Raw genomic sequence first — 24,604 nt, 5'->3', positions numbered from 1 at the left:
TTTCTCGCAGGAGCTTTTCACGAAGGCCTTGGGGAGGGATGGCCCGCCAGGGGGCAGTGATGCGAAACTAGCCTGTAAAAACCTAGATTGTTGCATCATGGAGGCTCTGGACTGTATGGCCCCATGGGCTAAGAAAAAACAGTTCAGAACCCAGAAATCTGCCCCGTAGTACTCAGAGTCTCTGAGAGCAGCGAAAGCGGAATGTAAACGGCAAGAAAGGCTCTGGAGGGTAGACTACTCGGAGCAGGGGAAAGAGTCTTACAGAAAGGAGTTAAGGAACTACCACAAACTTATTAGAAAGGCTAAGGCAGAGCACTTTCAAGACAGAATTTATCCAGCCAGTAGCTCAACCCGGGAACTTTTTAAGGTTTACAAAGAGCTAACCTCCACTACCAGCTTAGCAGCACCGGCTTCAGAGGGGCTTTGTAACCAGATAGCCGAATTCTTTTCCCAAAAAGTGGAAAAAATATATTCCACCTTCCCAGAAGTAGCAAGGAGCGGCGAGATTGGGATGGAAGATGGAGTACGTATGGAGGAAGGAGGAGGGCTGAAAGAATTTTCGATACCCCCTCCCCGGAACAACTGATTAAAATCTGTAGCAGCATTAAGTCTGGTTCTCCTAAGGACCCAGCTCCGCCTACAAGGTTAAAGGGGAGTCTGGAATGCCTAGAGCCTTTTATAAGGCACCTGGTGTCAACCTCCTTTGATACTTGTTGCGTCCCTGACTTTTGGAAGGAAGCTGTGGTTCTGCAGCTCCCAAAGAAACCGCACCTTGGGTTAGAGCGTTTAGACAACTTACGCCCTATCTCCCTTTTGCCATATTTCGCTAATGTGGCTGAAAAAGTAGCGAATGTACAATTAACGACTCACATGGAGGAATATGAGCTTCTGCACCCTACCCAGTCTGGCTTTCGAGGCAGATATTCGATCGCATCGGCTCTACACTTTGCCATTGATTCCATCCGACAATTTGTGGATGCAGGTCAAATGGCGGCCTTAATTTTGTTAGACCTAAGCGCCGCCTTTGACACTGTAGCCCACCACACCCTGGTACAGTGCTTGCAGAAGGGTGGGGTGTCGGGCAAAGCTTTGGGCTGGGTAAAATATTTTCTGTCGGGGCGGTGCTTCCAGGTGAGACATGGCGAGTACTACTCCCGGGTCATCAAGCTGAGACAAGGTGTTCCGCAGGGATCGACCTTGAGCCCAACCTTGTTTAATATCTATGTTGCTCCCGTGGCAAGATTGCGGAGAGGTTTGGGATCAGGGTCGGATCCTAAGCGGACGACACACAGCTGGTGGTCTCCCTAACCCAGGCGCCAGAGTCGGCCGCCTTCAGCTTCAGGGCATGCATGCAAGAATTGGTGGCATGGATGGCTGATAACTGCCTGAGGCTGAACGGTGATAAGACGGAGGTGCTGGTGGTGTGGCGGGCCCCTACTGTGTGGTCGTTGGCATGCTGGCCTCAGGACCAGGGGGCGGTACCTACGCCATGTGCACAGGCAAAAAACCTGGGAGTTTGGCTAGATCCTAACCTCTTTTGTGACTACCAAACCAAACAGGTGGCAGGGACGTGCTTTGGAATTCTGAGGGTCCTGCGTAAAACCTTGGATCTACTACCTATGGCAGCTAGGAAGACACTAGTCCATGCACTAGCGACTTCTCGCCTAGACTACGGGAACATCTTGTATCTAGGCCCTCCAGCCAGATGCTTAATGGGCCTGCAGGAAGTGCAAAATGCAGCAGCCCGCCTCATTCTGAGACGCCTGAGAAGATCTTCAGCCAGGACAGCATGGGCGGCACTTCACTGGCTCCCGATAAAAGAAAGAGTTGCCTTTAAAGCACTGCCATAATATTTTGCAGGAAAAGGCTCCTGCTTATCTAACTGACCTTGTGTCCCTGCACATCCCTTCACGTCTGCTGAGGTTGGGTGGGGTTGGTCTGGTATGTTTGCCAGCCATAAAAAAGGTGAGGGTGGGTGGCAGATATTTTCGCCTATTGGGGGCTAAACAATGGAAGGCCCTCCCGATGGAGCTCTGGATGGAGACCCAAGAAAAATGTTTTAGGAAAAACCTAAAAACATATCTTTTTCCTCAAGGATAAGTCAGAGGGTTCTGGGTTGACCACAGCTATTCTTACCGCAGCGCGGGGACACACTGGCATTAGTGTAACCATGGCGCTTTACAAGTAGATGTATTTATTTATAAATGCCTTTGTCAGTCAGTCCTGAAATGCACAGGTCTTAATTAGTAAAATTAAAAAGGTGGCACGATACATTTCTTTCTATACTCATTCTACATTACTATTTTCGAAATATTCCCATTTTAGACATTACATACTGTAAAATTTCTTTGTGATAGGTCCCTATATGTGTTTTTTGTTTTTATAATAATGAATGATAGAACTATGGAAACACGCCCACACACCCACAGATATATATATATATATATATATATATATATATATATATATATATATACACACATTAGCTGTTAGAGTTATGTTAAGTAAGTATAACTCATGCCCATAGGAATAGGAAACTGTAACTTGTGCCCCATCCATGCCCATCAATAATTGTATTGCAAATGGTGATGCAATATTGTTAATTATGTCATAAAAAATATCATGACTGATGTAATATATGGGGTTAGTAGCTGTGCCTGGTGAGGGTGCAGGTTACAGCTACTTTACTGCACGTGTTTTGGTTACTTGAGATAACTCTGACTCTAACTGCTCATTTCTACAGTTATGTGTGTAAATTGTGAACCTAGCTATAATGGCCCAGTAACCTATGTTTTTTACTGAATTTCAATGTTTTTTAAAATTCTGTTTCCTAACTACAACATCCCAGTAACCTTTGGCTTTCTCAGTGAATTTATACTTTTTTTTAACACAGTGGGTGGTGGCCATAGGGCCTGGCCACTAACACCCACATGCAGCCAACACCACGCTGCGCACATGATCTTTCATGCAGGGGTTGGCCGCAGGACCTACCTGTGGCCAGGCCCTGCAGCCAAACCCCCATACAGCCAACCCCCTGCTGCGCATGGCCTTTGGATGTGCACAGCAGAGGGGTGGCCATAGGGTCTGCAGCCAGCCCCCTGCATGAAACAAACCCATGTAAATGGGGAGTTAGGCATGTAGCATCCCTCCCAAGACTGATTTCTGGCACTGAAGACCCCATTGCCCAGGGTCCGGCCATATTTATAAGAAGGGGGGGGGGCACTCAGTCCCCCTCCCAAGGCCAATATTGACCCAGGGACCCCATCCCCCGGGGCCTAGTTAATTAATAATGGTGGAGGGAGGGCATGCAGAGCCCAGCCAATATTCAAATGGGAAAGAGGGGCCACACAGCCTCCTTCCATGGGCTGATTTTGGCCCCATAGACCCCATCTCCTGGGGCCCTACCACATTATGAATAGGGAGGGAGCACCAAACCCCCCCTCCCCCCATGGGCTGTTTTGGGTCCTGTGGACCCCATTTTCCAAGACCCCCTCATTAGGTCGATTTCAGCTCCCAGGACCCTATTCCCCCAGGGCCTGGCCTATAACGGGTTGATTCCCTGAAGCCCACCCTGGGCACTTATTTCCTCATTGTTGGAGGGCATGCACAGAGCGCCAATGCCCACATGGCCCCAGCTGGATCCCCGCCTCCAGCGTGAGCTGGCATTGCTCCTGTCTGCAGGGAGCAGCTGAAAATACTTCAGGCATGAGCCTTTTCTTCAACTGTGTCCCTGCCAGGGCCCATTTAATTTTTGAAGGACGGGGGCTGCACCAAACAATTAAAATCACAAATGAAATTAGGAAACTAGAGTAAAATGTAGTAAACAAAATAACGCCACAATGACAAAACTCTAATAGTAAAAATAGTGCTGCGAAGAACAAAGGCTAATGCTAGACAATGGTTGCAGTAGATCAGGACCTAGGCACAATTTGCGGTCGACCGCAATGAAGTGTGAATTGGATACACCACCAAGGTTCATGTTAGTCAAAGTTTGAACCGTCCGACTAAGGGCCTGATGTAATATCCTTGCTGCAGTGGCAAACACGTATACACACTACTTAGATAATGTTCCACCAGCCAAATTTAGATGTGGAAGGACTGTAGGTTTAATCACTGTGGAGACTACTGCACAACAAACCAGGAAAAAGAAGTCTGGAATGACAAATGCAACCTTCAGCAAGCAGACAGGGGACAAACACAAATTTTCTTGGTATCCTTTTCTCTCCTTTTCACGTGAGCACCAAGTGTTACTTGTGTCTCAACTAAGGGTGGGCGGAAAATCCGTTATGCTCGCGGATTTTGCGGATTTTCGGTAAATTCTCGATCCGCGAACGCTCACGAATTTACCGAAAATCCGCAAATTCGCACGCAGCAGTTTTTTTTTTCTTGGTGATACAATTTTGCGGCGTGCGGTGCAAGTTCGCAATTGCGAACATGTAGGTGCGGCAGGCAGCAACAATCTTGCGAAATTACAAAATGTGCAATTCTGCACAAGAAATCCACTAACAAGCAGCATAGACCTTCTGAAAATGATGATTTTTATCAGAATAACTCCTCAGGTTGACATTTGCCTGCCCTTTTTTTGGATTTGAGGCCTTTTGACTTTCTTTGGATCACTTTTGGATTAGAAATAAACTTTAACAAGTAAGTTTGTTTGGGGCATTACATTTGCTGTTCTGCAGAAAAACGAGTTTTGCTAAACTGAAAGCACTCAGCAGCAGGTGCAAAAGTTCAAATTCATCATTAGTAACCATTCCCTGTAGTGTTTCCTGACTGGGGCCCTTCCAGAGTTCAGTTGCTAGTTGCAACAATTGTATGACCCTGCTCTGACCCTCACAGCCGGATCATAGAATAGCTAATATTCGGCCACAAAGGTCCTGGAAAAAAAAAATTGCACTGCAACGGAAAGTAAATTACAGATAAGGAAGCAAGTGCCAGACAGGAATTTTAAAACAGTGACACATTAATAAATCAACCCCAAATTAATTCATGTCAGTTGAAGCAAGGCAGGTGTGCTTGCTTTTCCCCCCATAATCTACAGTGATGATGATGAACCAGAGGGTGGCATTGATGTACCAGAGGGTGGCATGGGTGAAACAGAGGGTGGCAGTGTTGAAACAGAGGGTGCTGTGAACCTGTGATGATGAACCAGACGTAGAAACAACATAGTCGCGACCGTTGCTTGCCGACAAGTAAGTTCGCAATCGCGAACTGGTACAAAATCCTCGCGAACTGGCAGAAACCCTTGCAAACACAAAAAAAAAAATCAGCGGATTTTGCGGATTGCGAGTTCGCAAATTCGCAAAATTCATGAACGCCAGATTCGCAAAATTCGCCCATGCTTAGTCTCAACAGACTTGTCCTTGTGGTGTCACAGGATGACCACAGCCCCCACCTGTATATTCTGTTGAGCTCAGATCAGTCATCTCAACCAATTCTGGGAAGCCTGTTTTTTGCTCCTGGGAGGTATTTCACACCAAGGTACTTTTCATTAATATTTATCGAAAGTCTGACTTCCAGTGGTGGCTGGTAATTGTAGGAGAGAGGCGGGATGGGACACAAATGCACACATACATGTACACACTCTCAACCATGCATTCACACATGCGTGCACACACACATCCATTCACTCAACTCTATTTCCTAAATATTCAAACATACACACACACACCAAACATTAATAAAAAAAATCACACACTTACCTCTGCGTCGGAGGTCCCATGATGCTTGAGACTGCTGCCTTACCTCATTAGCTGATCTGAGGTCAGCCAGTAAGGAAAGGCAACAGTCCCTAAGTTGTCACAGAGTGGGATGGGGTCAGGGAGACTGCTGACCCCACCCGAATCTGCAACAAACTGTCACTGATTGACACTCAATCCTGGGTGCTTCATGGATTAAAACTGAAGCACCCAGGTGTGAGGCAATGAGTGAAGCTTCTCCTCATCATAAAGGGGAGGGCCTTGAGGTCCTTTGCTGAGCTGAGGAGGTCACGCGCTCAGGAGCTGTGACTTCCTTAGCCCAACAAAGTTCTGCTCAGGCAGGCAGCAGCCTTTGCACTTAAGGCATGTCTAGCTCCTGGCTGCCTGACCTGAAATTGTCTGTCAGGCCGACCTTTGCTCAGCCTGACCGACACTGTTCATGAGGGGCAAAAGATGAAGAGGCATGGCCCCTCAGCCCCAATGGACTGATCGCAGTGGCCGACTTCACTCTTGATTTAGATTTTTTTAAACTATTAAAAATGGTGGTTCTAGCGGGACCCTTTTCTAATTTACAGTCTTATTATTTTAATCTGTTCTCTGATTTTGTACACTGGAAAGCTCGGTCTACCACAGTGAAAATAACATATTGGGCCCTGTCACTGTAAGAACATAGCAAAAGTCATTTTTAACTTGTCCCACTTGTAAATGCCTTGCACTCTACCTTGAGGGCTACAAGGTCTCATCAGGATGACTTGCTGATCAGCTACAGTGTTTGTTAATAGAGAAAGCCACGTTGGGCCCTAGAGGGGGCAACATAGCATCAATCCTGAACACACAAGAGTGTAAATAGATAGCCCGTTTGGACACCATCATAAAAGGACCCAACTAACTTGACTCTAGTCATGCGCAATTAGCGTGCCTCATGATTGAGTGGCTTGCTCTAGGTCCCTTCCCACACATGTAGATTTCGAAGTGTAATGCAACCAAGATGCCCCCATTCTGCTTGTTACCCTGAGAATACACTTCAGCGTATGTATAGCTGTTGTTTATCAATTATTATAACAAGACATTTCCTTTAGTCAGGCACTTGATTATCTCTAGCATCTAGCGACTGCAGGACGCTGACACTCACGGAGAAAGTTTGGCCCTATTTAAATAGATCACGTGCCACCGCTCCGGTTCCTTTCCATTTGTGCGGAGCTTCACTAGCGAGTAGCGGTAAGTTTAGTAGTCTATGTGAGCGTTAATGCGAGACGTTTTTCATTTGATACTGAGGTGCTTGGAACTGTTTTCCCATAATGAAGTCCCTGATTTCTTCCTTTCCTTGTAGATTCAGCACCGCACGACCACCATCGCTTACACTGTTAATCTTGTAAACACAGTGGGCCTCATTTATGAGGCCGTGCGTCACTTTTACACCGCCTGTGCATCACTTTTTGTGACACACCAGCAGCGTAAAAAATGTGCCTTGTTGCACCATATTTACAAAGAGACGCATCTAGGTAGATGCGTCACTTTGTAAACCCCTGCGCTACATTATACCTACGCCAGATATAATGTATGCAGGGGGGCGTTCTGACGCAAGAAAGGGTCATAGAAGTGACGCCGTGATATCTATAATATTTCACTGCACCAAATCTAGGACACAAATGCGTCAATTTCTTACGCCTGCCTCACAGCAGGCGTAAGGCTGACGCAGGCCCTTTCACATGGGGCTTGCCCCATGTGAAAGGACACATTGATGGAGTTGCGTCACTTTTGTGAAACACTCCAGCAATGCGTCACTTTTGCGCCTACAGATACGTCAGAAATACTGACGTATCTGTAACTCCTTGCGCCATGATGAGTCATACTGTAAATATGACGCTTCATTGGAATCGCAAGGAGGGCGCAGTGAAAAGTGATGCATCGCTGTTTTCACACAGCGATGCGTCACTTTTCATAAATGAGGCCCAGTGAGTTTTGCCTATCTTTTCAGAGATTTGAGCTAGCAGAATCTTTTATTCAATTTGGTACAAATGTCTTTTTGCAAAAGAGGAGTTTGATATTCCCTTTACATTTTGTTTTCAGATTGGGGTGGCAAAAGGGTTTGATTCTCATTTGAAGCTACGGACAGGTATTTATTACTTTAGCCTGCTAACTGTGGTTTTAGTAATCTAGCGACAGTTTGTCTGTTATCTAATGTTCTTTTTTTTAAGCAGTTATATTTTTCCCCCTTTTTCCTACAATTTTAGTTTTAACCCTTGTGAGGCAACAAGGGTTTCCTTCTTTGAAATATGAATCTTATGGATTGATACGAATGACATGGATTGGACAGTTAAGACTTGACTCTCCCACCTAGTAAGAGATTTACATTTACTAACCAATGTAATAATACCTAACCCTATCATATGTGAGGGGTTATTAAATAAACCTTATAAAAGGCTGGTGTTTTCCGCTGTCATCCACTTGGAGCCTTTGAGCCCGACCGGTCTCACCTCTAATTCTTGTGAGGTCCCTCATCATTTTGTCACGGCAATTACAGGGATTGGTACACTTATTGATGCACACTTGCCTTGTCTAGCAGTTAGAAGTGGTAAACTTTTTTGTATTTTACTCTTGGGTGTCCCTACCCACCCACCTGGCCTACCCCCACTATAGTCCTGAGGAAGACCCGTTTGTAAGGATTGCAAGGACCTACACTCATTCAGGGGTCGAAACGTCGACACTCCATATGTTGCCAGTATTATCAACTGTATTTGTTTTACTGTGTTATGTTGCATTTCGTACATGGCAATATGATACATTGCATTAATCATTGGAAATGTGAAATCCTTTGGCTAAAGGACATGCCAAGTAAATGGTAAATTGTGACACGCACTACACTTTAACTTCACATACCCTGCTATCCTCAACCAAATAACCAACTTTTCCGTATTCTTTTTCCCTTTTCCAGCTGAGCACTTGCAAAAATCTTTTAATATTTTCTCAATTAAAATATGAGTTCAGTGTGATTAAATAACACTATTGCAAAAATATATATTTTTTGATTTTGTAAAAACGTGATTATATATCTTTTTGACACTGTCAGATGTACCGTTACTGGGACCACTCATTGATATACTGACATTTAAAAGGAAGGCTTTTCCTTCCTGAAAGGGGTTATGCAGATCTTTAACTGGAGCAGTCAGGCTACTCAGGGTTCAATTGTAGGCATGTTTTCACTGCAATAATAGTGGTATTTAACTTCTAGGACCTTGGAGCACCTTTTAGACAATATGCTAGGTATGTTCAGTCAAGTTAAATGTGCCCATCAGAAATAACCCAATTTAAACATATTCTAGGGGTCAGAGTACATGCTCTGGACGGCAGTCCGCCAGTGTGCAAAGTCTAAAAAACAGCAATAAAATAGGGTCCAGATAAAGGCGAGAAACTGGGATGACAATGATGAAAAGCCAGATATCATACAACATGAAATGTTTACAAAATTAAGGCTGACAGTAATGTGCATCTTGGATGGTGTTGCTTTAGTCAATAATCTCCTAAGTAAATAAATAGACCTAGAAGATGTGGGTTAATTCATTCTTAGATTTCACATCTATTCAATGTCTCTTGAAATAGACCTTTGAGAAGGCTGCAAAAAATGTTGCATACTTGATACTATGCCCAAATATTCCCAAGCCTGTCATTGGATCATAGGCCCAGGTACTTCCACTACATATCATGTTTTGCCATTATATGCCCAATTACACTAGAGAACCTCATATTGCCATCATATGCTTAGGTTTGTGCCTATATTGTATACAAGAATTGCTCTAATAAGCTCTAGTATGTAGCCACTGGGAGTAAGGGATACTCACCAAACTTATCCTCCAAATAATAATAGTGAGCAGGAATGGGTGAACCATACATGCTAGTAACTTACTCATTTCACCTTGAGGATTGGATCAATCTTAAAGATGATGGCTATTTTGTCTACTATCCAAAGGCTTTTGGATACTTTTTTACCTCTAACTAAAGGCACTGCAAATCCTCGTGTCTGGGACTTGTCCTCTCCCGAATATATATATTCATTGGAACAAAAAAGTGGCCAACCACCAATCGATAAAATTACATAGGATCAAAGAAACACCACGTGTGTATATATTATCTAGCTCCTCAAAACTGTATTGGTGCTCTTGTGAGTATGATCCTATTGCTGTAGTGCATTCATTCAGGCCAGTAAGGACTGGTTTTATCTTTCGTTAAATTTCTGTTGTTTTTAAGTACATTTTTATCTGGTCACACGTTTTATGTGGGGGCACAGTGCATATAATTTCTGCAAAATTGTGGTGACTAGTTCTTTTATTTTTTTTGTTGTTACCTTTCTTGGCTCTGGTTTACCTCTTTTCTGAATTGTGCTAGTTAGGAGAAATCCTCTTTCTCACTCTTCCTTCCACCTGCTCTCAGTTTAACTATGGGGATTCCCAATTGCATGGAGAGAGCGTGTGAGTTGGAGCGGGCCCCTCCTACTTCCGGTGCCAGTAGGAGTGGTAGGGGTTGACGCTCTAGCTGTTTCTCTCTATACCCTATTTAACACACATGACTTAGCTGATGTGCAGTGGTCATTAAGGCCAGTAGGGACTCATATTATCTTTTGTTGAATTTCTGTTGGTTTTAAGTAAATTTTTATCTAGTCACATGTTTTACTTAAGGGGTACAGTGAATTTCATTTTTTTTAAATTGTGGGGAGTAGTTCTTTTTTCTTTGTTATAACCTCTCTTTGCTCTGATTTACCTCTTTTCTGAATTGTGCTGGCTGGGGGGAATTCTCTTACTCGCTTTCTCTTGCCCCACTCTCCGTTCCACTACGGGGTTTCCCGTTTGCGTGGAGAAAGTGATTGAGTTGAAGAGGGACCCTTCAACTGCTGGTGCAGTTGGTGTGTGGGGGTTGGCACTCTAGCTGTTTCTCTTTATTCCCTATTTAAAACACAAGACTTCACTGACGCGCCACAGACACGTGCAGTGGGCATGCTGCCAGCGTGGCGAAGGCAAGCCTGTCGGTGCCTGTCAGCGGTTCGGTCGCGCTTAGCACCAGCCATCATGCCATTTAATTATTAGAACAATCTAACCCGTATTCCTATACCTGAGAGGAATTGGCCTCCTACAGAGATCATTTTACGCATTGTTCAGATCCCAAGCTGGGATTGCAAGATCTATCAAACTTTAGGATCTGCCCTAAATGACAATCGCACCTTGCCTAACTTAAAAAGTACAAGTTTAATCCTCCTAACAGATGACACTATTGTTTCTACTCCCCGGCCAAAATTCATTGATACTATATGTTCTAATACAGGGCCCAAAAATAAAACTTTTAAAGTGGTGCTTGTAAATGCCAGATCATTGATAAAAAACACCCTGGCTTTTGCCGATTTTTTAGATCTCCAGGCACTGGTTATGGCTTTTATCACAGAGACCTAGGCAGATGCCGGGTCGGATCCTGACCTTCCTATGGCTCCCCCCCTGGGTTTGCCATCTCTAGATTGATCGTTCAAAAAAAAAAAGAAGTGGGGATTAGCAAATATCTACCGGGATCATTTGAAAGTCTCCATTCAGGCCTTACAGGCTGCCTCAGATTGTGAAGCATTAGCTTTCAAAATAGTTTTAACTAACCATTATTCTTTTAATGGGGCTCTAATTTATAGAACCCTGGGCACAAAAGGCAATTTTCTGAACAACAGTAGTCAACTACTGAACATTAAAGTTAATTTCCTTGATTTTACCATCTTCTGGACGTTAATCAGCATCTTAAAGATTCATCAGACAGAGAAACCGTTATTTTTTTCTGATCTCATGGAAAGTGTAGGTCTTAAGCAGTTGGTTAAAGGTCCTATGCACATTGCCTGCCATACTTTGGATGGTATTTTTTCAGATAATCCCAACCTTAGAATTTCTTCTATTTTTACTTTGGCCTGGTCAGATCACTCAGCTGTGATGTTAAAAATCTGGTTGGAAGCTGCAGTCAACACTGCATGCCCCCCTCTGCAAAAATTCTAAATCGCCCATGGCATTAATGAAATACCTGTATTTGACAGCTACCTCCAAAGTTGTGTCCCGGGGCTGAGGGCCCTCGGGAAGATTAAGCAAGCTATTGCCCAGAGTCACATGGTGCTGGGCTGACCCGCCACTGGCACTGTGGATCAAAACGTGAACCCCGAAATCAGGCACCCTGGCCGCTGCGCTACACCTCTTCCACAAAATTATCCCTGAGACCTTCAGGAAACATCTAATTCGCTCTAAACCTGAAACTCCAGCCAATATAGAGAGGCCACCATCTTCTATCATAATTAGATTACAAGCAATCTTAATCTTTGGGCGCCTTTAAAAATCATTAATAATAAAAGGAGGTCTCCATTTGATGACAGTCTCAGATTGCAGAAACAAATTTGCCGTTTGCTTGAGAGGAAATGGCGTACGCTATACGTTTATACGGATAAAATCTCCTATAAAGAATAAATCCAGGACTATAAAATCAATGTCTCTACTGCTAAAATACTCGATATTGGCACTGAAATCAAGTCCGAGAAACTCTGTGCTTTAGTAAGAAAGCCGAGCAAACTCCCTGAAATGAAAAACACCAACGTGAACCAAGAGTTTTGAAATCGCTTAGCAGGCTTCTATCAAGCCAAACTAAATGAAGTCTATGACTTATTTGACTCTGCTCATTTGGTGGATAGTGGGCCCACTGAGGGGCTTACTTTCCCAACTTCAGAAGGAACACATATTGTGGAGATCCGAGCAGATGATACCCCTATCTTTGAAACCTTTAATCTTATCTCAGACCTATTTGCTCAGACCCTCTTTGCTTAGATAAAGTCAGGATCGCCCTGGGACCCCGGTCCTCCCAAGTTCCTTCATTTTGCTCCTGAGGTCACAGCTGGTTATCTTAAAGATATCTTTAATAAGATGTTTTAAGGGTGGAAGAAACCGTCTATTCTCCCTTTGTTGGAAAAACTGGATCGCAAGGATCTTAACAACTGTAAGTCGGTTTTTAGGTTGCCCTTCCCAGCGCAGATCATAGAAAAGGCAGTGGACTTTGAATTATCACAGTTCATTAGGGAGCACAATGTCCTGGATGGCTCCCATTATGGGTTTAGATGCCAGTATAGTACAGAGCTGGCACAAATAAATGTGTCAGAGGAGATTAGCCTTGATACTCTTGGACCTCTCTGCGGGGTTCAGCATGGTCAATCATGGTCTTCTCATCAATCAACTCTTTACAATGGGCATACGGGGCAGGGCACTTGAACTAATTAATTCATTTCTAACTGACAGAGATCAATTGGTGAAGCTTGATGGGTTTATGTCCACCTCTTTCTCCTTTCCCTGTGGGGTGCCACAGGGCTTATTGGCGAGTCTGATGCGTTTTATGTCACCCCTCTTGCCACTTCAATAAAGTAATTGGCTTTACAGTGGTCTCAAATGCTGATGACACGCAGATCAAGGCATCATTGGTGGGTAATACGGAGCCCACCGCTCCAAGATTCTATGATTGCAGGCATGAATTTGGGTAATGGATGTCCAGAAATTGTCTCAGGTTAAATTCAGGAAAGACGGTGGTTCATTTATTTGGACATGACACCTCGTTCTGAACACCTTGTTGGTGGCCCCATTAATTGGGAGATCTTCCTAACTGGTCTCTAAGGTAAAAAGTTTTGAGACTGCTTCGATAATAAATTATCCTTCAACGGCCAAATAAAAGCCAACACTATTGCGTGTTTTTTCATGATTAAAACTCCCAGGAAAGTTTTACCTTTTATTCCCATAGACCATCAGAAAGCCATAACCTCAGCACTTATTTAATCAAAGATTGACTATTGTACTGCACTATTTTTTAATATTCAATCAAGATTTTTAAATAAACTGCAGCTCTCTAAAATGCAGCAGCATGCCTTTTGCCTGCCATCCCAAAATATCAATCGGTTTCTAACGCTCCACCAATACTGTGTTGGTTGTCGATTAGAAGTCGAATTGAGTTTAAGGGCCTCTGCATTGCTTTTAAAGCACTACATGGGCATGGCCCCGATTATTTTAAACACAAATTCCGGAGGTCTGTTCCAAAAAGGCAGCTTTGATCTTCTTTTTCTTTGAATCTGGCGATTCCAAGGGCTAAAACAGTATCATGGGGGGGGGGGGGGGGGGGTGTTAAAAGTTTTGGGGCAGGCACAGCAAGGTAGTGGGATTCACTGCCGCTGGTACTTAAGAAAGGAACTGATCTTCTCTCTTTCTGTAAAGGTTAAAAAAATTGGTTATTTAAAAAATCAATAAAAGGAGGCATTTTAACTGGGGTTGTCACTCCTGCATTTTTCAGTCTTTCTTTCATCTTTTAAATCTGATTTATCGCACCAAGACACCCTTGGGTATTAGAGTGCATTACAAATTAAATTAAATGTAATTTAATTTCATTTCAATTTCATTTAATTTCATTGCTACTTATTGATTTCAAAGGTACTTTGTGGTCGTAAGATACATATGATGTTACGCTCTTCATGACTGCTTTTAAAAAAGGCCTAATTGTATAAGGCACAATTTTATTAAACTATACATAATGACATTTGTCTAAAACATATGGTCACATCTGGTACTATGCATTTTTTCCATGACTCAGATAAGTATTAGTCTAGTCTCAGCTCTAAAAGTCTACTGGTGTTTCTTTGTCCTCTGTGAAATAATGATCTTTGGTCTGCAACTTGGTGGTTTCAAGGAGAATATCTATTGTGAAGATTTCGATTAATTTTCGTTTAGTTCCATTTATGTGGACTTGAGGTGCTCTGTGTTTCCGCTTCTGGATCCAAGTGTGCCCTTTCACTCTCTAGAAATGTACACAAAACCCACTGGACAGTGGGGAAGAAGGTTTCTGTGGTGGACAGGAAAATTGTGTCACTCACTCTACTCATCATGGATAGGGTTAATTATTTCTTCAAAGTAACACGGATTAGCTACTAAACTGATTAGTGCCACCTTCTTTATTGAAAAGTATAATTGCTATAATTTGTTCCAGTAGCTTCTCCCCCAATTTCAAATTATTTATTTAAACAACAAAGTACTCCCATGCCTGGTATTAACAACATATTCCAAGTAAGGAAGTCCCACTATATGCCACATATTCCAGTCATTTGTCCATTTATGCACTACCTAATGCTAGTACTCACTGAGGCATATAGACATAGTAAGTCTTTGTATATAGCTTTCACTTTTTCTCTCCCTTTCTCTTTATCCTTCATTGTCTCCTTTGCCTCCTTCCTCATTTACTTTTTCTTTTTTCCCCTTCTCTTCCTCCCTTCCCTTGCTCCTGCTCCTTTTTTATCCACTGTTTCTTTGGCTTTCTGAATACTCAATTAGCTTGCCTGGTAGGAAGGAGATCAACAGTAAAGGACTTAGCATATGCGCTTTGAGTCTGGTTGCTGAATACATTACGCATGCCATGATGCTTCTGATAAAATACTGTTATGTAATGTGTGTATATAGTGCACAATATCACCCTCTGAAGGAGGTGTGGCATGCCCTAATGAGGACTGCTGAGCAGGCTATTCAAAGTTAGGTCTTCAGCAACTCGCAGAACACAAAAGGAGAGAAGCAAGTTCGAATGTGTAATGGCAGTTCATTCCAGGCATTGGGAGCGATGTGTGAGAAGACCTTTGGGATGTTTCTGGTTCTGCGCGGGATATGTGCAAGAGGAGTCTGGTTGATTGGAGTTGCTTGGAACGTTCGCGAAATGAGATTGAGGTAGGTAGGTCCCATGTTGTGTAATACTTTGTAAGTGTGCAGGAGGAGTTTGAACTGTGCCCATTAGTGTATTAGAAGCCAGCAGAGTTCCCTGAGATGTGGTGTAATATGTGTGTAGCATGGGAGGTTTAGTGTGAGTCTTGCTGTTGAATCATGGATGATTTTGATTCATCTAATGAGTTGCTTGCTGGTCAAGTAGTCTTGTGACTAAGGCTTGAGTGATGGTTTTTTAGGCGCAGGCAGGGAGCAATTTGAAGATTTTCCAGAACATCTTCAGGGTGTGGAAGCAAATATGACTTGTTACAACACGATTCATCACATCGCATGCCATTACAGCGCAGTCATCACAATGACCGCGTTGTTAACACGCAAAGCCATTACCGCGCAAGTCATTACATCGACTTTCAGTAGATGGCATGCTAACATTAAAAATTTATAATTTAGAATTCCAACTCCAGCCTATGTAACCGTAGGAAAGGTGTTGGAATAGTAAACTATACTATTCCTAATGTTAGCACGCCGTCTACTGCAAGTCAAAGTAATGACTTGCGTAGTAATGGCATTGCGTGGTACAACGCGGTTTTTGTAATGACCGCGTTCTAACGGCATCACATGCCCGCGTTGTACAGGTCGTTTCCCGTGGAAGCAGGAGGAGTGTTGCACTTGATCCTTTCTGTAGAATCACCTCCAAACTTTTGCATTCACCCTCCTGTTTTCTGAACCCGTTTTTTGTTGGCTTTTAGGACTCTGCACACTTTACCACGGTTAAAGTGCTTGTGCGCTCTCTTTTACACATGGGAAATTTGGCTTACTGCCAATTGGCACTTTCAACGTACTTGTAAGTCCCTAGTTAAGTGGTACTACATGTACCCAGGACCTGTAAATGAAATTCTACTATTGGGCCTGCAGCACTCATTGTGCCACCCACTTAAGTAGCCCTTCAAACATGTCTTACGATAACAACTGCAGCCCATGTGTGCCGATTTATACTGTTATATCAACCTGGGAAGTTAAACCTCTTGCCGGGCTCAAACCTCCCTTTTTATTACATATAAGTCACCCCAAGAGTAGGCCCTAAACAGCCCAGATGGCTGTTTGCAATGTGTTTAAAAAGTTGGACATGTACTTTCAGGTTTTACATGTCCTGGTATTAAAAAACGACTAAATTTGCTTTCTCACTACTGTGGGGTCTACCTCTCCCATGGGATAACATTAGGTTAACTTATTAATAAGTGATAACTTTTACTTGGGAGCAAAGAGGAGTGTGAAGTCATCTATCTAAATAATTGTGATTTAAAACCCTCTTTAATGGTGAAGATGAATTTTAGGTCACATTTTTTAAAATTCCAATTTTAGAAAATTGTAAGTATCAGGTAACAGTGCCTTCAATGAATTTCATTTAAACATAATCCAGCTTGATTTTTTACAAACAAATTAGGAGAGACAATATTAGTGGCCGCAGATATATGCATTATTGGAATCAATTACGAGAATCACAAAAGTATATATCAAAAAGAACAACCAATTGGGAGTATACTTTTTCTGTATCGATTTATGTGAAAATAGTGTAGCAAAAGGGTACCGAAAAAAATTCACATAAACAAAAATGACTGAGATTGACGATCTTTACAAAAAACTTATATCATGATCATTTTTGCGAAAAACCCATTTCTTTTACGTAGTTACACATAAAAATTATCATTTAAAAAATGCATATATTAACCTCTATTTAACAATTTTTGCGAAAATGGGCTACAAATGTTGACTTTTTGGTCTTATCTTGTGAAACATCTAGTAGACCATTTTCAGGACAAAGAGTTCATATGTAGACTGAAGACCCTCAAGATAAAATCGCTCAAGAACTGTAAATAATTGGTCCAGATGAAAAAGCTCAGCACAATTGTTGCCAATAGTAAATGAGAGTAACTTATGGTAGTCTGTCTAGAATTCTCGCCGTTTATGTATTTAGCGAGTCAACACTTGCGTTGCTGAATGTGTGTAACACTGTCGCAGACCAGCATTCCAAATATCTTTTAGAAAGTTGTTGTAGTCTTTTCCTAACCATTTAGTGCCTGAAGCCTGTTTAATAGGGCACATGACTAGGTGAAGTTGGTCTTGTGTAATGCTTCGAGACAGTTAAAAAAAGGGCCATAGGTTTTGACAGGATAGGCCATCTCTGACTTGGTGAGAGGGAGAAGCTGTCACCACCGCTCATACACATCACAAAGGGCCTGTCTGAGCACACTCATAAATGGTTTTTCACTAGCCTATTGTGACCCCAGACAATGGGGCCCAGCAAATGCAGACAGGAACATTCTTAGCACCTCTGGGGGTAGCATCCTCCAGAATCTTCTCCTACTTCACAGTGGGCACCAGGTATGAATATTGGACCCTCAGATCCAGCTTTTCACATCACTTCCAGATCTATACACCCCACAAGAAGAAGGACTGCCCAGCTGTGTGAGTCTGCCCTTGTGATTTTGTAGCTGGCAGGGGTGGCTGTGGCAATGCTGGGGGCCCAACTGGGGGTTCAGCCAGGTCTATGTGAGGAATAGCAGGTACACTTCATGATCGTACAGCAGTTCCTACACCTTTTTGGAATGTTTGGTGAGGACAAGGGAGTTAAGTACCATGCAGGAGAGTGAGGTGTGCTGTGCTGTCAGTGGGTGCTGATAGTAAGTAAGAGAGAGTGTGTGTTGAAGGGTGTGGCCAGTATGTAAGCCTTGAGCAATGGGTGTTGCAAGGTGCATGTGAAAATGCAGGTGGTGCAAGCACAAGTCTCTTCAGTGTTGTGTGGTGTGGTGTGGCCTGGCGCGGTAACAGACTGGTGAGCAGACACCAGGGTTTAGAGGACAGAGGGTCGGAGTAAGGCAGCGGTGGGTGGAAGACCAGGTTTTATGATGCCCCACGGTGTGGAAGGGAGTGCAGCTGGTAGGAAGAAGCATGTCGGATACAGGGGCGGTGAAAATTCACCTAGCTCCCCTAAGGTCAGTACTAAACATGGGGCCAGACAGGTGGTAAACGGTTTGAACACATCACACCAGCTCTCAAGTTCCTCAACTGGCTTCCCATTGAAGGAAGATGTATTTACAAGACTGCCTGCATCACACACAAAGCCCTTCACACATACCCAACAACTATCTAGACAATAAACGTATGAAAGCAAGAAGAGCCTAAAGAACTCTGAGAAGCTCCAACTCACTTCCCATTCCTCTGAAAATGAAAACCACCCAGACTCCCTCTTTTTCTGGAAATGCACCCAGGATATGTAACACACTCCCTGGAGTGCTCTGATGCAACCCCTCCTTCTCCTGCTTCAAAAGGAACCTGAAAATCCTTCTCCTCAACAAATACTTAACCACCCACTCCAACTAAACAAGGCTCCAATCGCTCACTCTCTCCATGACTTGACCATTTGTGATAGTTGGTTATTTTTTTTCGGCTTTCTAATATGTCATTCACTCCTTTAATGTATGCTGTTCTTATTAGTCCACATACTGTTAACACACATTTTTTGCCTACTGATTCTCTTTATCTCTATTTATGCATGCTCAGGATCTAAGTGTCCAGCATCATACGCAGATCTATGTTATTCTATTTATCGTTTTATGCACCCTATGTAAATCTATGCTATGCTATTTTTTATTAAATCCCTCTGATACATTTAAGTCTAGCTAGCACTATATAAAACCTATAAAAAATAAATGAGTTATAAGGAGGAAAAAGCTGTGGTAAAAAAAAAGTTCAGAACAAGGAAAGGGTCGGAAGGAGCGAAAAGTGGCAAAAGAAAGTGGCAGAAATTAGTGAGTTGGGCCGAAATGAACAACCAAACAAATGCAAAAAATGCATGGAACACAGTACTTGAAGAAGCACTGATAAATCTTAACATGCAAGAGGCATGGAACACCATCACACCTTTGCGGCCTTTAAAAAAGCAGCAAACGGTGCAGCAAAGCAAAAGTCCTGGATAACAGTTGAAGCTGCACTAGCAAAGAAAAAACATGGCTGGATGGTGCTGGCCACGTACGAGAGATGTGCACCGCAACCGTATTTAGTAAACCATATAACACCAGCCATCCAACAAATGCTACTAAGAATACGGCTGGGAACCTACACCTCAAAAGACCAGACCCCGCATGGAAGCAAACATGGCCGACTTCACTCTGCAGATTATGTGGCCGCGCAGAAGAAACTTTGACTCATATATTGTGCATCTGTTAATCTCTGACCAATCTGAGACGTTACTATCTTTTCCACGTATTTCGTTTATTCCAAATCAGAACATGTCGCCCAGCTGTCATGATAGCACTGAACAGTCACCAGCTGCAGACAGCTTGCAGGGCCGCCAGATTCTTTCAAAAGGCGAGCCTTCTAATACTGAATACTGAAAAAATGGTGACCAACGGGACAAAATCTAAGGCTAGAAGTGCAACGAATGCTTCAGAACACAGACAAAGCAAGACCGCTTTAAAAAAATTAAAAAAAACATGGACATTACAGAATGTCAATGTTCTTCTATTTTATTGTCAGTTGGAATATTTTTTAATGTATCAAAATTGTAAAGGTTTTAATTGACCATATGCAATAAACTTACCTTACTTTACTTAACTAGTGAGTTGGGGACTAGACAAGCAGCAAGTGAAAGGGGTTGGAAGCAGAAAAAAAAGCGAGAGTGAAGAATTTTAAATGGCAGAAAATAAGGAAGAGACTAAGGTCAGAAAGGTGCGAGAGTGGCACAAGTGCGAAATTAGCAGAAGAGAAAGAAAGACAGATAAGCGAGGGACAGAGAGAGAGAACAGCAGAGAGAAAGGGAGAAGCGAGGTGGGCACTATACAGACTAGTAACAGAAGGGAGCCCCATGCAAACCCCATTGAACTTAGCTTCTCTCCTTGCACCCTATAGTCCGCTTATCCTCTCAAGCCCCCCACTTGCACCATACACTCCATCTTTGCACAATGTGACCCCTCACTTACAACCTACAACACCCCCTGACCCTGCCTTATCCACTCACCTTGAGCTCCCCATCATATTGTGCGCTCCCTCTCGTACCAAACTCTCGCCCTTGAGCATATCAATTGTCTAGATTGGATATAGTGAGAAGTTGTTCACGAATCCCACTAATACACAGCACTGACATAGCAGGCAAAGCAGAGCTAGACTCCCTAAGGAATAACTATCCACGAATACCACCCATACACTGCCTGTTTGGTGTATTCTTGAAGCTTTGAACCACTTTTTCAATTTGTAGAAGTCACATTTATTGGATTTACCCATGCCTGTGACAATAAATCAGTCGTGTCCACCTGCCCTTTGGGTTCTTGCCGTGTGGCACTTACAAAGGGCATAATCATGCTAGCCTATGTAGCATGTTATCATATTTAAGGCATGACGTGCTTGCGCTGCATCTAGCTCTGGGCAGTATACCTTGTATTAATAAGCATAATATCAGACCGTGCTTAGCTTTTAAATCACACAAACATTCAAGTCAAACTGAGTTTACAACACGATAATACCAAAAAACAAGTGAGTATTTACTATTGTAAAGCGCTCTGACACCTTGGAATAAAGTTCGCGCTATATGAAAATGTAGACAGAAAGAAATGGCGCTAGTAAGTCAGCGCTTTGTCAAAAACCCGGAGGTTTTCCCTAATAAAATATCTGCATCTCCCAAACAGCGTTGTTTGCTTTGTGTGTGAGATGTAAGCATGGAATCAGATAAAAGATGAGTGTAGTCCCCCAAAAATTTAAATGTATGAGAACAATGTGGTGCTCTCGAGGTTGCGGCCCCGCACAGCTTTCTCTAACAACGAGGACCAGCAAGTAGGTGCCTGAACAACAATGGCAAGAGGAAATGCCTCCTCGAGCATGGGTGCACGGAGAAATGCAACAATCAGGTTACGTTAGCATTTTCAATATTTGTCATATCGAAATCACCAGCCATAATTGACACAGGATTGGAAGCAACACTTGGTATTTTATTGCACGCATAACGCACGTACCTACATATGCATGCATAACAGCCTGGGTGTTTAAGTAAATTCTTGCAACCAAAGACTTCATTTTTACTGCTTAATAAATCGAGCAATATAGCATACAAACATATAATTTCGTAAATTAGTTGCCATTACTGTTGCAAATGTACGCACCAGAACAATAGCTGTGGCAGGTCCTTGTCTTATGCCAAGGCCATAAAGAAGGAGTTATATGTTCTAAAGTATATTAGAGAGATAGTGACCTCAACATAAAACCTATCAAGGTCACGAATTCACCGCGCCTCTGCCGCTTGCTGCAATGTTTCGCCAAATTTTGCCCCCGCAATATATTCCTAAATGATAATAACTTTTTTGTGACTTACCTTGTGCTTTGCAAAGCGTGATCCCAGCAATAACAAGGCACCATTTTAATGCAGCAATTGCCATTATCTTTTAGAAGCTCTCTTCCAGACTCTAGGAATTAAGTACGCACGATGGGCTTATTCAGGGCACCCAAAAGCTGGACTGAAGAGTAGAACTCTCAAACTTTCACTGGAAGGAGGAAAAAATGACCAGGTCCTGGTATTTAGCACACACAGAGCCGCAACTCGACTCCACAACAAACACAGCGCTCCAAGATTCAGCATACTGGCCAGACCCTGGAAAGTCACAGATTGCTTCCAAATGCCCGAAGACGCAGAGCTTGCCAAAGGCAGAGAGGTATTTGTCATGTCACAAGCACCCTTTAATGGTTGCGTAGCCATAAGTGGTTCAATTAAAACCACTGTGATACTATTTAGGGAATGCGGTGGCCCCGAAGATGTCCGCTCTGTAACTGAGCAGGTAGAGTTTGATGATTTTTGTACGTTCTTTGATAGTATTTAATCTTTGTGCGCCCACCTGGCAAAGGTTTTCTCTTTTCAAGTTTGTTTCTTGTTATCAAAGTGACATGGAGAGTTTTCTCCCAATGTGTCGTGGTCATTGTTTGATTTCCCTGCCAGGGACCAACTTATCTCTAGTCTAGTGACATTTGCATTGTCATAAATAAGGCGGGGCAACAGGGCACCTGGTAATATTTGAAATTGGTAGAGCTTAAAATGGTACCTAAATTGCAGTAAATGAGCAAGCCTAACAAGCAGGTCCTTAAAGGCTTCTGTGGAGGTCCTTCTCAAGAAAGTTTGGAAAAAATTAGGTCAATGGTACTTTTTACTGGACAATTTGCAGATTTACAAAACAAGACAAGACAAGTTACAAAAAAGGCACAGGCTATAAAGGCAGCCCCAGAGGGCACGGACGAAAACATCCAATAGAGGGGATCTTAACGTGCACAATTTATCAAATAAACAAATAAATATAAGTGCAGCTGCCCAAAACATTTCTAAGTATGCCACTACAAAATTTCCGACCACCAAACTTCCTGCTACTATGAGCAAAACCATGGTGTAATGTAGTACGCTGATAGATGAATTGAAACGAACTAAAACTACAATAACCAGAAAGCCTATGATGTTAAAGGAACCCTTACTACTGGGTTAGCCATTTCACAAAGACATCATCTGGCAACTGTTTGATAATGACAGCCATTTTTTTCAGGTTAGACGGTTGAATGGTGGAGTAGGCTTCACCAGGATTTTAACTGTAATCTTAAAATTATGACAAGTTCTACGAAACTACAGCTGAAACATTTGAGCTACAATATCATGAATGTATATCATGATCATCACATTAGGTCTAGAAATGTGCTATTGTATCAAACGTAGTACAGAATGAATGCCCCGTAGTCAACTGTATCTACCTAATGATTCCAGGCCCAGTGTGACCTCAGACAATTCTGACTTATTCTGCCAATAGCGGTTTGCGTTGTAATAGGTAATTTAGGGCTAGATGTATGAACACATTTTCCCATAGACACAGAATGGGTAAAACTGCTTGATACATCTGGCCCTTAGTTTTACCACTAAAATGATTTGCTCCCAATCCGTGCATTTAAATTGTATTGGAAAAAAAAGATTTGCTGTGAGTGCCATGCATCCAGGCTTTGAAACATGCAAATATTCTTACAGCTTTGTGATAAAAAAAATACATTGTTGTGTCTTTAATGAACAGTGAATTTTGCTTGTCAAAAATATCAAAAATTCAAAATTAATCTCATGCATCATACGTTGGCTGAAGAAATCGTGAACAGAATTTGCATGTGACCTCTTCAAAACATGCATCATATTTAAATTTAAGGACTCTCCACAAACATGTGAGAATGCCCCTCACAAATGCCTGAGCCTGCACACCAATTATGCTGTAGATTGCCACACACATAGTATATCCAAAAAAAACCTAGCTGGGTCTGCAATATAAATCAGAATATCCCTAAATATGCCAATACTTTTCAAAAAATGCACCATGCTGTGAACCTTGAGTTGACTGAAAATGTTTGAAAATGTCCATGGTACTGTCTACCAAGAATGCAGAATGTCTCACAACCTTTTTTTCCCCCTGCCTCTTGCCAACCCCGCCCACCACCTCCCAGCGACTCTCCCAACGGCCCAGGACCTACTTAATGGAGGTCACAGGAGTCTATGCAGCTACAGGCAAGTCGGTCTGCACCTGTCCAAGCCTGTCTGCACCTGCACTACACCAAGTGACAGGAACCCTGGCCCTCCTGCCACCCACAGATTTTCTGCCACAGAGCTCAGAGCCCTGGGCCACAGACGCCCCAACAACAGCTGCTGCATTGCATCTCCATGATCAATGGTAGAAAATTTCGGCTGTCACCGCTGGCTCTTCTCCTGCAACACCAGAGCAACCAACAACACTGGAGACACAGCAAACATGATTGCATCCACCTCACCAGCCAAAATCAATGCAGCAGAACTCCAGTGCATCCTACTCAACGCATGAACACTAGGCAAACATGCCATGGAGCTCTGTGACACAATCTCATTCCTCACCCTGGATGTCATCTGCCACACAGAGACCTGACTGAACCCCGCTTCCATGCTGGACATTGCCATCGCCACCTCCAAAGGCTACATGATAACACACCGGGCATGAACCAATAAACACAGAGGTGGAATTGCCATCATTTTCAAGGACACCATCAACTGCAAGATCTCACAGGTGAGTCAATCTCAATAATGGAGCATATCTACTTGCAACTATGCACAGACAGATAAAGCACCATCAGATGCACCCT

The 24,604-nt window shown here is 42.9% G+C and overlaps 1 protein-coding gene across 1 annotated transcript in view; it reads right to left on the bottom strand.

The window, feature by feature from the left end:
• Positions 1 to 21,955, bottom strand: part of LOC147727312 (uncharacterized) — a 206,803-nt gene extending 184,848 nt beyond the window's left edge. The window contains exon 1 of the mRNA XM_086963091.1: positions 21,798 to 21,955. Within this exon, the coding sequence (XP_086819217.1) occupies positions 21,798 to 21,861 (64 nt within the window). The 5' untranslated portion in view covers positions 21,862 to 21,955. The remainder of the gene's footprint in view (positions 1 to 21,797) is intronic.
• Between the last annotated feature and the right edge of the window lie 2,649 nt (positions 21,956 to 24,604).

Source organism: Lissotriton vulgaris, chromosome 3_1 (assembly GCF_964263255.1).
Source record: "Lissotriton vulgaris chromosome 3_1, aLisVul1.2, whole genome shotgun sequence".
Classification (NCBI taxonomy): domain Eukaryota; kingdom Metazoa; phylum Chordata; class Amphibia; order Caudata; family Salamandridae; genus Lissotriton; species Lissotriton vulgaris.
Note: the sequence above shows the minus strand (reverse complement) of the source record. Positions and strands in the feature narration are given on the sequence as shown.